The sequence below is a fragment of the Bombus impatiens genome, unplaced genomic scaffold, assembly GCF_000188095.3.
Source record: "Bombus impatiens unplaced genomic scaffold, BIMP_2.2 scf_0969, whole genome shotgun sequence".
Taxonomy (NCBI): Eukaryota; Metazoa; Arthropoda; class Insecta; order Hymenoptera; family Apidae; genus Bombus; species Bombus impatiens.
The window spans coordinates 238612-253774 of NT_177388.1; the positions used below are offsets into that span (position 1 = coordinate 238612).

A 15163-nucleotide genomic window follows, 5' to 3' on the forward strand; every position below is an offset into this window, starting at 1 on the left:
GGGGGGGGGGGATAAAAAATGGCCGAGGTAAACACAGAATATCGGCTGCTGTGGTTGTGCATCGATGCGAAGGGTCGTTTTTAGCATCAAAGCATGGAGGCTGACCTTGGACCATTTACGTACACCGGACATCCACCACGAGGTTAAAAGCGCTACCAACCGGGTCGCGCTGAAGTTTCCATAAATTACGTCCGTCTATTATTCAATACACGGTTGCACGCGAAAATATTCAAAGAAGAAGTCGAACCCAAAGCATGTGACTCGTTGTGGTGTCGTGAAACGATTTCACGACAAACTATTGCGCGATCGCGATGCAACCACACGGGACCGATGATATCAAAGAGAGGGTCCACCGGATAAATATAGAGCTACCTCACGCTATTTGCTCATACAGCGTCAACGAACGAGAATTTATTGCATCCCTTAGGACACGCAGGAACGTTTGAATCGCTCTTTTTCTTTCACATGACGAAGAATATTTCATAGAGCAACGACGTACAATTTTTGTTCGATACGATGGATTTCAAATGTCTTTTATCAGGAAAAGATATTACGTTATTACGAAATAATTAAGAGCTATTCGTATTAACTTTATCTTGGGCAATATTGCATAAACTTTGGATATTTCCACTAAATGTTTTTCGTTGTTAATATTCAACCTCCTAAAACCAGGTATGAGCACATTTTGCCGATATTTAGAAATATGTCGAAGAACATCAAACTATCTATCTGTATAACGGTCATCGTATAACAGAACATAAATTCTTCTTATTTAAAAAGTTACCGGAAGATCTCCAATTCGGGAAAATCTATGAAGTAGCTCTCAATCTAGAAGTCAAGCAAATTACAATTACAAGTTCGAAACTGCACGTTCTCTACGGGCATTAAAACAGGAAGGCATCGAACAAGATTAGCATTATAGATGGAAAGATTATCGAGGACTACTGATGCTATCAATGCTTGTTGTAAAATTAAAACTTTTCTAACAGAGAGATCTTAGGGAGATCTAGGTAGAGATCTTAAATTTCGTTTCGCAGCAGGGCTGCTGATATTCGATATCTCGATAATTGATCAAATTTTCTTTAATATCGTAACGTACATATGATAATAAGTATCTACAATGATTGTACAATTGATATTTCGTAAGCCCGATGAGCTTAATTCTCCTCACGGCGGGTATCTCCACCTACTTCGCGGATCATCGATGTATCTTTCGGATAAGTCGTCGATTATAGATGAATCACTGATAGTACAGTGGTTCTTTTATTTTTACGTTTGATCCATGGAAAATTTATATCCAAATTATCGGTCGATCTTTAATCATGCCAATAGAAATATCTTTTATCCTCTTTGTTATCTTTTGTTATATTTGTTGGATATTTGATATTTTTGTAAATTGCGACAGCGTACTTAATTCCTATCCTTGTAATTTATTAATTCGTCGTAATTTATTGGAATTATTTTATAATTATTCATTTCGCACAACTTTTGATAATTTTTAGAACTTTTATAAGTCCTGATAGTTACAAGATCTTGCGTAATATTATCTTTGAGAGAATAATATCTGACATTTTGTATGAATTGTATTATTGATTTTTCACTAAAATTGCAAATGAAATGACCGGAACGTGTAGAATTTGAAACATGGATATCTCTTAAATAAACGAATGCAATTTTCATTCGAAAACAAGAAGAACGTGCAGCAAAAATAGTGGGATCGATAGCTGCCGGAGCTGCTGGCTAATTTTAAACTCTCCGTCGACCATTTTCACAGTTAATTAGTCGGTTGCAGTTTCTACAGACTCTTTTCACACTTAGGATCAATCGTACTTCGTTGCTCATTGATCCTCTCGGTTATATTTCCCCTAGCTAAAGAAGTGACCTTTCTTTTGCCTAACGTCATATATATTTCATTTTATTTCACTTAAAAATTGTTGCATTGAATATATTCTGGTATATCCCTGTTTTAACCACTTTAAAACTCGATTCTAACAGCTATTCCCAGAAAAATATGAAAGACGTTTCCAGAATAAAAAAACAATGACATTTTACAATCTTTATTCCCATCGAATAACCGACAGGTTACAATACATCTCAAGTGCAAATTTCCTGTATTTTTCTTGTCGAAACTAATACAACAAAGTTACACAATGTATATCCATATAAAAGCAAAATGGACCAGGCAAAGAACGACAGAAGTAAAGAGAGAATGGATGCAAGATCACGGATTTCCTTGCTGATTCAATCCAAGGGTGAATCGGTTAATTTGCAAGATATTCGACTTACCTCGTCTCGTAGCAGGTGGAGATACCTGTCATGAAAGGGAAATTAAGGTTCATCGTGCCAACAAAGTGTCAATCTCACGATGGCCTCCGTCAGCCCACACGGGCTGCACACGCGGTTCTACAACAGCGAGTAAAATACAAATACCGTGTTCGCGATGGTCAATGCCACGCAACGTACACGTTTCACGTGGGCAGAGACTAATGGTGACCCATAAGCGCGGATCACCGAACGGAGTAACAGTCCGAGCAACCTATCTCAGCTTGGTAATCTCGATGCCAAATGCCATACACGCTTTACTGCCACGTGATTAATGTTTCCTATTGAAGCTAGGACGATACTCTTCCCGGTTAAAACCCCGAACTTTACTTCTCCTACTCACGGACTCGTGGTTTGAGCTTGTTATCGATATTTAAACGAATATCTCGAGCAGGACACGCTGCTGTCTCGCACGAACAGTTGTCAGTTTATCCGACTGAACGCTGTTATTTATTATCGATATGTTCGCGTTGATCGATCGCGCGCCGGTTCGATTGGCTACGAGGAACGTACGTCATTTGAACAAACTACGTATCTTTTCCGTTTCAATGGGGCTTCATGTTCATCATATCCCAAAAAGCTATCTATAAATACTTTTAAAATTAATCAATCAATACGAGAATGTACTTCCTGAATACAGATTTTTAACTACAAAACTTTTTCTATTCATAGAACAAGAGAAATTGTTTCCCTAATTATGTAAAATTTTGATTAAAATTATCTCCTTCGATAGATTTTTTATGAAAAAAATTCAAATTTGAGGTGATAGAATTAGGTAACAGAGGGATAGAGTTAGGCATATATCATAATGTGACATATATACTTTACATGATTTATGAACCTACCGGCACCTTCCCGTTCGTCTTTTCCACATCGTTGTTCTCCAACAGGGGTGCGCTGCTACTCTTTCCGCCCATCTCCACACTTAGGGGTTCCGGTTTTAGTTGAAGACTCGCCGCGGAAGGGGACGACGGGGCTCTGGGAGGTGTTTCCAGTAATTCTCCAGAGCTTAGCGAACTACTCGCTGTAGTGGACAGACCTGTTAAATAAAATATTAAACAAATTATTCACTCATGAAAATTGTCACAGAACGCTCGAAACGTAGTTACTGTGAAACACATCGTTCGCTTTAAAGAATCAGAAGAAGGACTTATCAAACTGATCACAAAACAGTTAATAAGCTTTAGTTCTTACAGGAATATGAGACGATCTTGGAGTATTATGAAATATGAATAACAAGGCGAATTTTTAATACATTGATGGTGCATCGATATATGTAATATTGGTGATGATATAAGTAATATTTAAGAAAATGGACTTGATCATTCCTCCTGAAAGTATTATACATATGTATACTAATTACTACAGTAACACGTCTCTTTATTTCCTTTTTCTATCTTCATAGAAATCTACACATCTTCTCTTCTCTTCATTTTCTATTCCATTATTCATACTCAATTCTATTATTTATATTCTTCTTGATTCTTAATTAGCTTTCACTGTACATATACAAACATTACATAAATTTTTACTTTATAACAATCCTTGTAGTCAACGATTGGAGCCAAGAAACTCATCGCCATTTCAATAAAAATCAGAAATACATAATAGAATAATTACACAGCATTTCTACAAACTTATTAAAGAACCTTCCTACTTAACCAATATGTATACACAACTGATCCCCACCCCTATTCCTTCATTACATCTCACGCAGCAATACCCACAGTTGCAGATTCTTTCTATTTGCATTCGCTGGAGGGGAACGTCGATTACCATCGAAACCTTTCCCCAGCTCGACGAAGAATTTTTCCCTCGATTAAACGTTGCGGCTCGGTTAATTGCTTCGCAAACAGACAGGACAAAAGCGGTGTTTGACTTTGCAGAATATTGTCTCCTCGAAAACGAGCGGCATTGGAACCGTGCAATTTGCATGTCCGTTGAATGCACGACGTGTTTAGAGGCGCGATTAGCGCCGTCCACGCGTCATAGCACGTTAATGAAACTCACACAGAGGCAAATTGGTCGGCCGAGGCGGTTTGATCCTCGGCAGGGTGTCGTCGAGTCCGCTGCTGCTGTCCACTGCGTCCTGCGAATATTGGTCGTCGATTTCCTTCGTCTGCGTGTGTACGCTCTCGCGTTTGATCCACACGTCCTGCGAATGTTTGTCGTTCCTCGAGTTCAACTTCGATGGCCGCCGCCGGATCCTCTCCCAGGTCTCTTTGCGGTGACACTTGCTGGAGGACGGGGCTGTGACCGAGAAGATGACTCTTTGATGATGCAATGAAGCCTTGAGTGTTCGGACGTGTTTGGATTAGTATAGAAGATATGTTTATCCGAGGATAAGTTAATGTATAGTGGCCCACCAAAGTATTTAAACACTTGTAGAAACTTTTTATGGACATAGGCGAATGTAGGAAAACATATAACACATTGGAATTTTAAATGAAATATTAAGTTGTTATATATGAAGTGTCAGTTTACTTTGGAATAGAAAGATGTGTTGATGATCTGAAGATAACTTAATTTGTGATTCGGATATTTGGGAGAACGAAGGATTGAAATTTGAAAAGAAGATAAGCTTTCGTTATGATGAGTATGCTTTTGTCCCGTTTTACCAAAGTAAGTTTATTAACATGTTAATAATAATAAAACCAATCTTAATGTAAAACCTCCTACTGATTCTTTCTTTACTATATGGTAACATTAACCTACCATATAACCCGGTATCAAGGCTTTTAATACTACAAATTATTATTATCTCAATATTTTAGAATTATGAGATTGCGAATGTTTATGCAAATTCAAGTTTTTATGAACAAAACTAAGAAATGTAAAAAAAGATTTTATTCGCGAAAAATTATAGTGATTATTATACCTTTGATATTTTATATATTTCCGTATATTGTATATATTCTTTACTTCTTCACATTTTACAATTTCTCATAAATGCATAAACATTCATAATCTACTAATTGCATTAATTCATGCAAATTTTGACGAAACACACAAAAACCGTAAAACATTTCAAATTGCACGGTTAAATAGCTAAGAACGACGTTCTCGAGGAAAGTGCACGCAATACATAATTTCATTTGGAGAAACAATAATCGACTTACGCTTAACTATCCGTCGATCGGTGCTTCTAGGAGGACTGGCGGTGCCGATGCCGCTCTCGAGCGGAGATGCTCTGTCAGTCGTATCCGGCGACAGGCTTCCGGAGGAAATCTCGTCCATGCTCTGCAGAAGATCTTGCGACGACGACGACGATCTATTGTCGTCGTCCACGGTGTCTTGCGGCGAGCCAGGGTCCAATGTGCTCTCGTCTTGCAACGATTGCGAATCCATTTGCGATTCAGCTGCGAACATTCATTTATAGACCAGAATAATAAATCCATCGGGCGAACATCCATTTCTTAATGTTTACATTTTTGCCATTGAAATGAACGCACGATTGGTAGTTGAGGATGAAAACTGATTAACAGGTTAACACTATGAAAACTGGCTAATTACATGATTAGCTTTTGTTTCTACTGGGTTTATGAAATCAATTGTTGTAATTACGGACAATTATGATGAATTTGGCATCTATTGTAAATCAACAGGATTGTATACCATTTCAAGCTTTATTTAGAGTTTACTATATTTTCTTGCAGCTCGTTTTGTCAAAAATAAGATATATCGTATTTATATGTGTGATTTGTCTTTACTCATTTCTAATTCAATTTCAATTAATGAACTACGAATAAACAATATTTTATTAGAGATCTTCAAATCTGAGAATTGAAATACTAATAGATAATTTATAAAGGAAAAGAAATCTTCTCATTCCTAAATGATAAAGCATGATAATTAACAATGTTCTTCTAGTTCATACTTTCTATTTGAAATCCATTTCCTGAAAAATACACTTTCTTGAGTTGCATCGCTCTTCTAGCTATCAACGATATACGTATATAACATTAGTTAATGAAATATTGAAAGTAGCCATAAATAAATAAGAAAAGAACATGCTATAAATTCACTTCTTCCGTAGGTTATCGTGTTTTATTGGCACTGGCTATTAGTTGTGAAATACGGACAGAAGTAGAAGTTCAAATAACGACTTGACGAAACAGGAAGAACGCTCGAATAAACGTGAGAGTTACCTCGTGGAGAGTCACAATCACTGACCCATGTGAAGCTGGAACTTCTCGAAATAGCTGGCGAAGTTTGCGTCGCCATGTCGGCACAAGTAAGCGAATCCATCGGTGGGCTGTTCGGACAGCATGAACCAGAGCCATTTCGGATCTTCGATAACAGGGATTGAAGAGAAATCGGTAGCTGAAAGTGTTTCACTTCGTTACCCGAAGCACAGATTTGATCTTGTTACCTGTAATGTTCTACCGTCGACTTTCTGCAACCGGTGCTCATCGAACAAATAAATCTAATTCCGACTCATTGAACATTTATTTTTCAAAATTTCACTTTCGCGTGTCTATATTTATTAATATCTCAAACATTGCTGGTAAAATTATTGAAAATTAACTACGTCCAAAATATTATATAAAATTTTTTTGTGAAAACCAACATCAGATCTATTAAACTATAATATATGCTATATTGAAGTATATAAAATAATTAAAAGTATATAATATCAATTTTAAATATTATTTTAATATTAGCGGTAATCCTAAAAACAAAAATTCCGAAATTTCAAAACCTATCATTTTGATAGGTTTGATAGTTCCATTGATATATCGTAGTTCTATGAATAAAAAGGAAAGTAAATGTGACGCATACTATAGCTCATGATATTAGAAACGAATCTTCAAAAAAAGAAAAAAAAAATTCATAAATGCTCACCGAACCAGATCTAGAATTCTGTTCATCCAATATTTTCTTCACGTCCACATTCTCCACTCGATCAAACTTTCCACTATCGACGCTTCCTATTGAACCAGCGTGGTCGTCTTTCGGAAGATCGCAGCTAACACCTACGTCGTTCCCTCTCGATCTCGAAAGCGAGAATTTTTTCAAATCTACAGGACTAACTTGTCTCACATCCTTATCAGACTCCGACAATCTTTTCGCTGATATATCTGAACGTAAAGTCAACGGCGAAACGGCTCTTTTCTTCGAAAGACCTTTGCAATTGATTCGGCCATTCTTCCCCTGCAACGTGTCGTTCTCCATATGAAGAAAATCTTGATCAGGTAACGAGGAGACTCTGACGAGAACAACATCCTCTGTATTCTCGTGAAAAACAGGCGCATGTTTCTTCCACAGAAACTTCGAAAATGGGGACTTTTTCTCCTCCGTTGGCGTGACTGGTGCCGATTTAGGCCCGTTACCGTCCAATGACCTCGGTCCAGGCAAATGTATTTTATCCTCATCCAGGTCATAGTCGGGATCCATCGCGTTTTGGTCGTCGTTGCGCCGAATTCTAGCCAATCTCGGCACTCTCCTCCGTTTCTGGTTCGCCAAATTCATCGGCAGGCTAGTCTTTCTGTGGGCGTCCAACCGCTGTCTCGGTGGTAATTTCGCGCTCGACTCGTCTTTATCCATGTCGATACCGAGCAAATTGTACGAGCCGATCTGCGAAGGTCCAACTGTTTTCTTTTCATCGACTTCTTCATTGGTCTTCGAACTTATCTCTACATGTTTCTTTGGTTGGTCGTAACTGTTTCCAAGGTACTTGGCGCGCGAATCATCTTCTTCCTCTTCCTCCACCGCACGTCCGCGATCCAGTTTCGACGATAGACTAGAAGTATTTCGATCGATCTGCCCGTGATCCTCCATGAAGCTCATAAATGATGAATTATTTGGCTGGTCGTAGTCGGTGTTCAAGACATCCCTATGATATCCTCGTTGATATCTATGTGCAACGATGATGCGTTGCAGATCTTCGGGTAAGCTTCCGCTCTTTCTTCGATCGTTCTCCGCGGAAACGATCCGATCCTGTGGCTCGTTGTAGTCCGAGCTCAACAGGAAGCGATAGGCTGTCTCGTCGCTGAACAACTTTCCATTTCGTCGATCACGGTTCTCCTTGTTCGGCCGAGACGATGATCGATCGGTGCTCGCCTCGCACGAGCTTCCAACGGAACTCTCGCTGTCCGATATGCCAAACTCGTTCAACAGCTCCTTGTACTGCACGATCCTCAACTCTTCCTTGTTCCTCTTCCGCTCCAGCTCTTTCGTCAGCTCGTTGATTTCGTTCGCGATGATCGTGTTGAAGTTCGACCATTCGCCGATGTCCTCGACGGCGTTGCTGGTCCTGCCAGCGGAGTTCTGTCGTCTGAACGCGAAGCTTTTTGCGGGAAGCGATTTCACGTTACACAGATCGGTCGTCGCGTAGCACGTTGCCTGCACCGGCGCCGTCTGTGGGGGATACTTCGGCTCGCCTGTAATGATCAGGGGAGTCGACGGCGCTGACTCGATGATTTCACCAATCTCTTCCTGTTGAACAGAAAGTAGAGTACGTTAATGATACGTTAAGGGCAACGGATGTTTGGTGGGAGAAAACCTTGGATGTTTGTTTTCAAATATTTATGGATAATTGGAAGTATGAGATTGGTGAAATTAAGATCGATGAATCTCTTAGAAATATTGCAATTTTCATTAGACACAATTTTACAAACAATCTTTTCTGCAATAAATCAGCATGGCTGAAGCGATTTGAATAACTTTTTGAACTTTTCAACCACCATCCAAAAACCATTTTCTATTAATTTTTAAATATTGTTATATCCCTGTTACTATACCTCTTCGTTAGGCAAGAATACAATCAGAGAAGGTAACGAGTAGAATGAACTTATCATCGCCAGACACGAAAACAGCGAAGAAACAACGACATTTAAATGAAAGGAAACCATGTACGGCATATACATAGCCGTAGCAAGAGTTGATGAGATCGACATTGGCATTACAATTCCTTCGAGCCTCATTTCTCTCGATTATGTTACAGCAACCGTCAGAGATCAATATTAATATCCGGAGAAACGGTGCGTCTTGCAACTTAATAACAGCGCCTCGCATAGAACGTCAAACTGAAATGTCAGCTAACGAAATCACAATCGAATACAGATTGCAGGCTGAACGTCGAGGAGATAATAACAGCCTATATACCTAGATACAGTTTCCTACTCTGTGCAATGTACATATTTCTAATCCTTGAAAGCAAAGAAAACTTCCAGTTGCAACGCGTCGGTATCTCATCGGCTACCATCGCTGATAAATCTTAACGCGAGAAATGGAACTAATTCGTTTGAAATAGCTAGTGTTGAAATCGGTTCGACACGCGTATAAAATGGTTTATAATGAAGTAGTTATGTTGCTGACAGTAACGACACGAGCCTCGATGATCCTAATATACGTCGTAGAACGAAAAATCGAATGAACGAATGTTATTCTTTTCCCATTATTCTCAACCGACGTTGGCTTACGGCTGGCCATAGAAAGTGATGCTTCTAATTTATGAGCTGATCTTCGCCGTAGACAAGGGTCAATTAACCTCGATCACCGGTTTAGAAACCTGTTCAGTTTGTACGACACTTGTTCGACTTTTCTACTCGTTCGACGCCTGCTAATCTTATGGACGCGTTTACTGATCGGTGTTGCCTCGGTTTCATGACACCGTACCAGCCGTAATAGAAGTGATTTCGAATAGTTAAAAAGGTTATGTAAGAGATAATAACGCGGCATGGTGGAGAACTTGCCCGGTTAATGATGATATAGTGTCTAGCTGGCGGCAAACGCTGTAACGAGGACCTTACGTATCGCGCCGCTAACGTGGAAACATGAAATTCACGTGTAACTGGTGTTGCTGATTTTAATACAACGTCGCTGCACGTTCTGAAAACGATATTTATTGCATCGCCACGAGTTATAGACTCTGATGGATCTTACTGCTTTGCGTTTACTTCCGATATTTCGATTTTTAAGTCGCTTTCACTTTCATGGTTTAAAAAATGAATCTATTTTCGTAGAGTATTTTTTATTTATATTGATAAGGTAACAGAGTGCAACTATTTGTGCAAATTCATATTTTTTAACAGTCATAAAGAAATAAAATTTGAATGAATTTCTTCGTGTCTTACTTTTTATATGTTGGCAATACCATACCGTAAACTTCACTTCTGATATTTTACATGTTTTTGTATAAGTAAATATATAAATTACATTTTAATATATATAATATGCATTTTACGTATGTAAATACATAATCTATAAAATGACCTGTTTCGATATAAAAAAATTACAAAATGTTCAAAATGTAGGACACGATTTATTTTCCTACAATTAAACATTTCGATACAACTTTCTCTCCAGGTTTTGACAGTTTGTCAAAACTGTTAATTTTCACCTAGTGCGAACGAGGCTAAGCTTCCATCCATCAAAAACTTTCGAACCGTTAAAGTGAAACACTAGAGAAGCTAGTATCTCTAGCAACGAAATGAAATAAAAATAAGAAAAATTTTTCTTTGTTGCAAGCTCATTAATCATTAACTGCATACTTGTAATAGGATCCACATGCAATTTTAGAACTTACAAGTAGCCAATGAGTCGCATCGATCTCGTGCGTTTTTTTCCCACCGAATGCTTGTTCGACCGAATAGTCATTTCTCTCATTAGTACAGTAATATTTTCACATTGCATCATGTCAAGCATCGTTATATATTTCTTTAGAGAAACGTATCCATGCTCTGTTTGTTTAACTCCTTCAGTAATATAGTCATACATACACAGATCCACGTTTTATAGTGGACAGCGTCGAAGCAAAGGCTAGAGTAAGGAGTAAAGCGAATGTCTATTTAAGTCCTGTTTCTATATAAAAACCGGTTCATAAAAACCGGAATTTGCATTAATATCTAGAATCTACCTATTACGCTAATAAAATTTGCTCTGCGTAGGTTTTCACAAACTTAATTTAATACAAAAAAGATTAATTTGAATTTACACTATTCGAGGGCAATTCAACTGACTCACGTTTTATAGTCAATATAAGCGAATCAAAAGATCGCATCACCTTCGACGTACCAGCGATCTATCAACCACGCATTCTGCTCGCTATGGCGCGCGTAATGAAAAGCTTGATTAAACCTACTTGCGGCTAGGTCGAATTGTGATCTCGCGGCTAAGATACCGAGGTGCTGATACGCGCGTCTATCATTAATCAAACGAGCGAATAATATTCGTGCACGCGTTCCTTCTAAAGAGATCCTTTTAATGCGCCGGCAACGCGGACCCATCGAACTCGAGATGAAACTGAAAAATTGCCTCTCCTCGTTCGATCGTCTTCGTATCGCATCTTTCACCGTGAATTCTTTTTCCACCTGCACAAAGGAGCCTTTTCATTTGTATTTATTCCGTTACGAAGGCGCGTCTCGATTTTAATTACATTCTCTTATACGTCGGAATTGGACTTCGAATTATCTTTAAGTAACTGTAAATTCAATTTATACGAGCTTACGATCGACACACGGCCAATTCAATGGCGCTATCGTTCGATGATATCGATTGCAATCCCTGCTGCGAGGATGGACAGTATTTTAACATCGAGAGATCTCAGAAGCGAACTATATAAGTGCCTACCTTTGATTCGTTCGTTGGACTCGATCGTGTTATCTGGTACGTGAATTTTGTTCATCGCAAAATTGCCATTCACTCGTCCTTATATCGAATGGAATCTAATTATTACACTAGCTAATCGAATTTGTAGCATTTGAAGGATTTCTTGGAAATCTGTTTCTCAATCGCTTTCGAATTATTGAGCTAGAAATTTGGATGATGAAATTTAATCAATTAATTAAAAAAAAAAATTAAAAAGAAATTAAAGAAATTTAAAGAATTGGAAAAAAATTAAGGAAATTAAATTAATATTTTAATCGGATTTGCTCCATTTTATAAGATTTCTTGGCAGTTTTATCCTCCATCGTTTCAAATACCTCGTTCTCCTATTTACTATATATTGTCAAGCAGATTATAATAGAATTCTATTTATTTGAACCTATCGTGGAACAAACAGCTCGTGTACCTAATAGAATTTGATTGATTTTCCTCGTTATTCACGATATTCAAATAAGTAGCTTCAATCGACGGGAGTTTAATTGAAACATTAAGGGTTATCTAACATTTTTGCAAGATTTTCACTCAACTTAAAATATTCATTTCTGTCGTTGAACATGATGACTATGGAAAGAAATACCAAAAATTTCTTTTAATATTTTTCTCGTTACTAATTCTTTTTCCATGTAGATTATACAATTCTACGAAGTTTGAAGAAATTTAAGTACCATATTTACTGCACTATTGCGCTTCTTAAGCCAAACTTTCTATCTATTATCATCGATTTGTATAATTAGCTTTTGAAACTATTTGTTTTTTAATAAATTTTTATACCTATATAAAACAATACGTACTTTAGATACTATAATTTACCACATTTTCAATAATATTGCATTTATACTATTTTCATATATTATTTCACTGGACGCATAGCGAGTTAATTAAGAATTACCTACAATTTCATTCCAGCAGATAAAATCCAAATAAATGAAATTTTATCGTGAATATTTTCTAACAAAGAAATGAAGTTCCACTGTAAAATTTCATTACGCAAAATAAATGGAATATCGCGAAATGGCGCTTCACTGTAAATGGAAATTGGACAAACGAAGTTTCACTATAGTTTCCATGGACAATTGCGGTCAGATGCATGAATTAAGCGGCTGCAGTTGCGTCAGCGACGCATCGAAAGGAGAATTAGTGGTCTGGTGCGATCGTTTAAACGGTAGAAAGATAGATACATTGGAGTACAGATTAGTCACCGATAAGAATCCGATGGACAACGCAGTGATAGTTATATTCCGTTGTCCCACGTAAGTCAGCTGCTGGCTTCGGGCGCACAATGCAACACCCGTGTCAGGACAATGGGAAGCTCGTGCTCGATGATTAATCGCCAGACTGGTTATAATAATGCGAACCCGCAGCCAGAGAAGTAACTATGGTTTTATTGCGATAGGATCGAAAGCCGAGACTTCATCGCTACGGAATGAGAGATGTTCACAGGCTGATCGTAATTAGATGAATTGTTTAATTCGTTACAATTTTATGATTTCTTTTTTTAATAGCCTGTATTGTATTAGAATGTTTCATAGGCAACAAATAGCCTAGCGACTGTACAGAAAAATGTAACGTGAGTTATTGTAGAGGGGCTTTACATACATTAACCAATTTTTTAAATAATGACCTTGTATTAATATCCATCTATGCATAAGATAACTAGATTGGGGTTAGGTTGGGGTTACGTTAGATATCTATAAGATAACTAGAAATTATTTTTTTATTCTTAAATAAAGTTAAAGAATATAAACTTTATTTCGAATGAAAACCATAAAAGTATCCTGTACTACACGAAGAATATGAAGATTTCTTATGACTAAGATTATTCTTCCACGACAGTCATTGTCATAGCAATTAAGCAAATAACCACCTTGCGCAAGAAAATTCCACGGACGTTTCTCTAATCACTTCGTTATCCGTGCAATCTCGAGCAGGAAGAAAACGGTCGCTAAAAGCACGCGAACCGAGCTTTCACATAAATATCAGCTTGATAAATGCACTGGCGGCCGCATTATGGATGGAGAATATTAGAATGGAATCGCGATGCCGATTGTAGGCGTGCATCTGGTTGAGATTAAATGCAATACCAATCAAGACGATTCACAAGCACTTCCGTGTCAGACAGTGGAAACATTGCGCCGTTTTAACGACCGACTTTCCTTTAATTGTCTTTTGCAATCAACGTTCAAATTGAACGTTTGAATTTGTGGTTAGGCAGAAGATAAGTGAAACCACGGTGAAATAAAACCATCTACCTTAAAGTTTCAATACCGATGCGTAACCAATAAAAGTATCCGATTGGAAACATTTATAAGATATTGAGAGATGAATTCTATTAAGTTCAATAATAAATGTTCTATAAACAATTGCAACTGAAAGTAAATATAGAATTTCACAGAATGCACTTTGCAATCTGCTTAAGTATCGTAATGCACAAGTTGAGTTATGAGACATAAAAGATTCGATATTTTATTTTATTATATTTTATGATTGTATAGGGCACCAGTGTTATACACTCGAATAATAATTTTTAACTTTTCAATTTACCGTGGGACCTATCAAAATGATTGAAAACCTCTTCGTTCGAAGCTGCAGTATTAAAGGATATAAATTTTAAAGTGAAATGCCATAGGGTGCTTCGAAGCCCCTTTGCAGCTGTTCGAACAATAGAAAATAAATTCAACCTGCTCTCTGTAGCGACAAATGTGAGAAGCGAAAAGGAAAGTCTCTTCTATCAAAAGGGGGAAAGTGCAAACACGAGGTAATATATTATACAAACGAAATTAAAACCAATTATATGTGCATAAAGGCAACATTGTAACGGTATTCGAAACATTCTTTTCAAACCATTAAGTTTTCCTCTTTCTAAATACTAATCTTATCCTTTAAAATCTAACAAAAAGCATTAGTTCGTTACTAACTATCACTAATTATCAGACATTTAGTATATTCGAGATGTAGAGTATTTATGAAAGTTTTACGTTAGCATATATTAATTTTCTTTTATTTTAATCCTGGGGGAAAGGTCTCCTTACAACCAAGAAACTTTCTGTACCTTTTTTCCTATTTCCTTCCTGTCATTCTTTGTGTCTTTCTTTTTTTCTTTTTCCCTTACATACCTTCATGCATTTCCCCTTCTTCCTATTTTCTTTTCCTTTTACCTATTCTCCCTTCCTTCTCTTCCATTCTTCGTTGCGATGTAGGCCGCGAATATTAAATCTTATAGTGAGCGCGTTTT

The 15163-nt window shown here is 37.4% G+C and overlaps 1 protein-coding gene across 2 annotated transcripts in view; it reads right to left on the reverse strand.

The window, feature by feature from the left end:
- The window catches only part of LOC100745795 (rho GTPase-activating protein 7), a 356581-nt gene that overhangs the window by 224763 nt on the left and 116655 nt on the right, over nt 1-15163 (reverse strand). Inside the window, exons 3-7 of one of the 2 annotated variants that reach the window (XM_003493120.4) lie at nt 7168-8760; nt 6471-6645; nt 5442-5681; nt 4333-4572; nt 3168-3361 (exon numbers count right to left, since the gene is read on the reverse strand). In XM_003493120.4, the coding sequence (XP_003493168.1) occupies nt 3168-3361; nt 4333-4572; nt 5442-5681; nt 6471-6645; nt 7168-8760 (2442 nt within the window). The remainder of the gene's footprint in view (nt 1-3167; nt 3362-4332; nt 4573-5441; nt 5682-6470; nt 6646-7167; nt 8761-15163) is intronic. The other variant, XM_012391197.3, reaches the window with a different exon arrangement.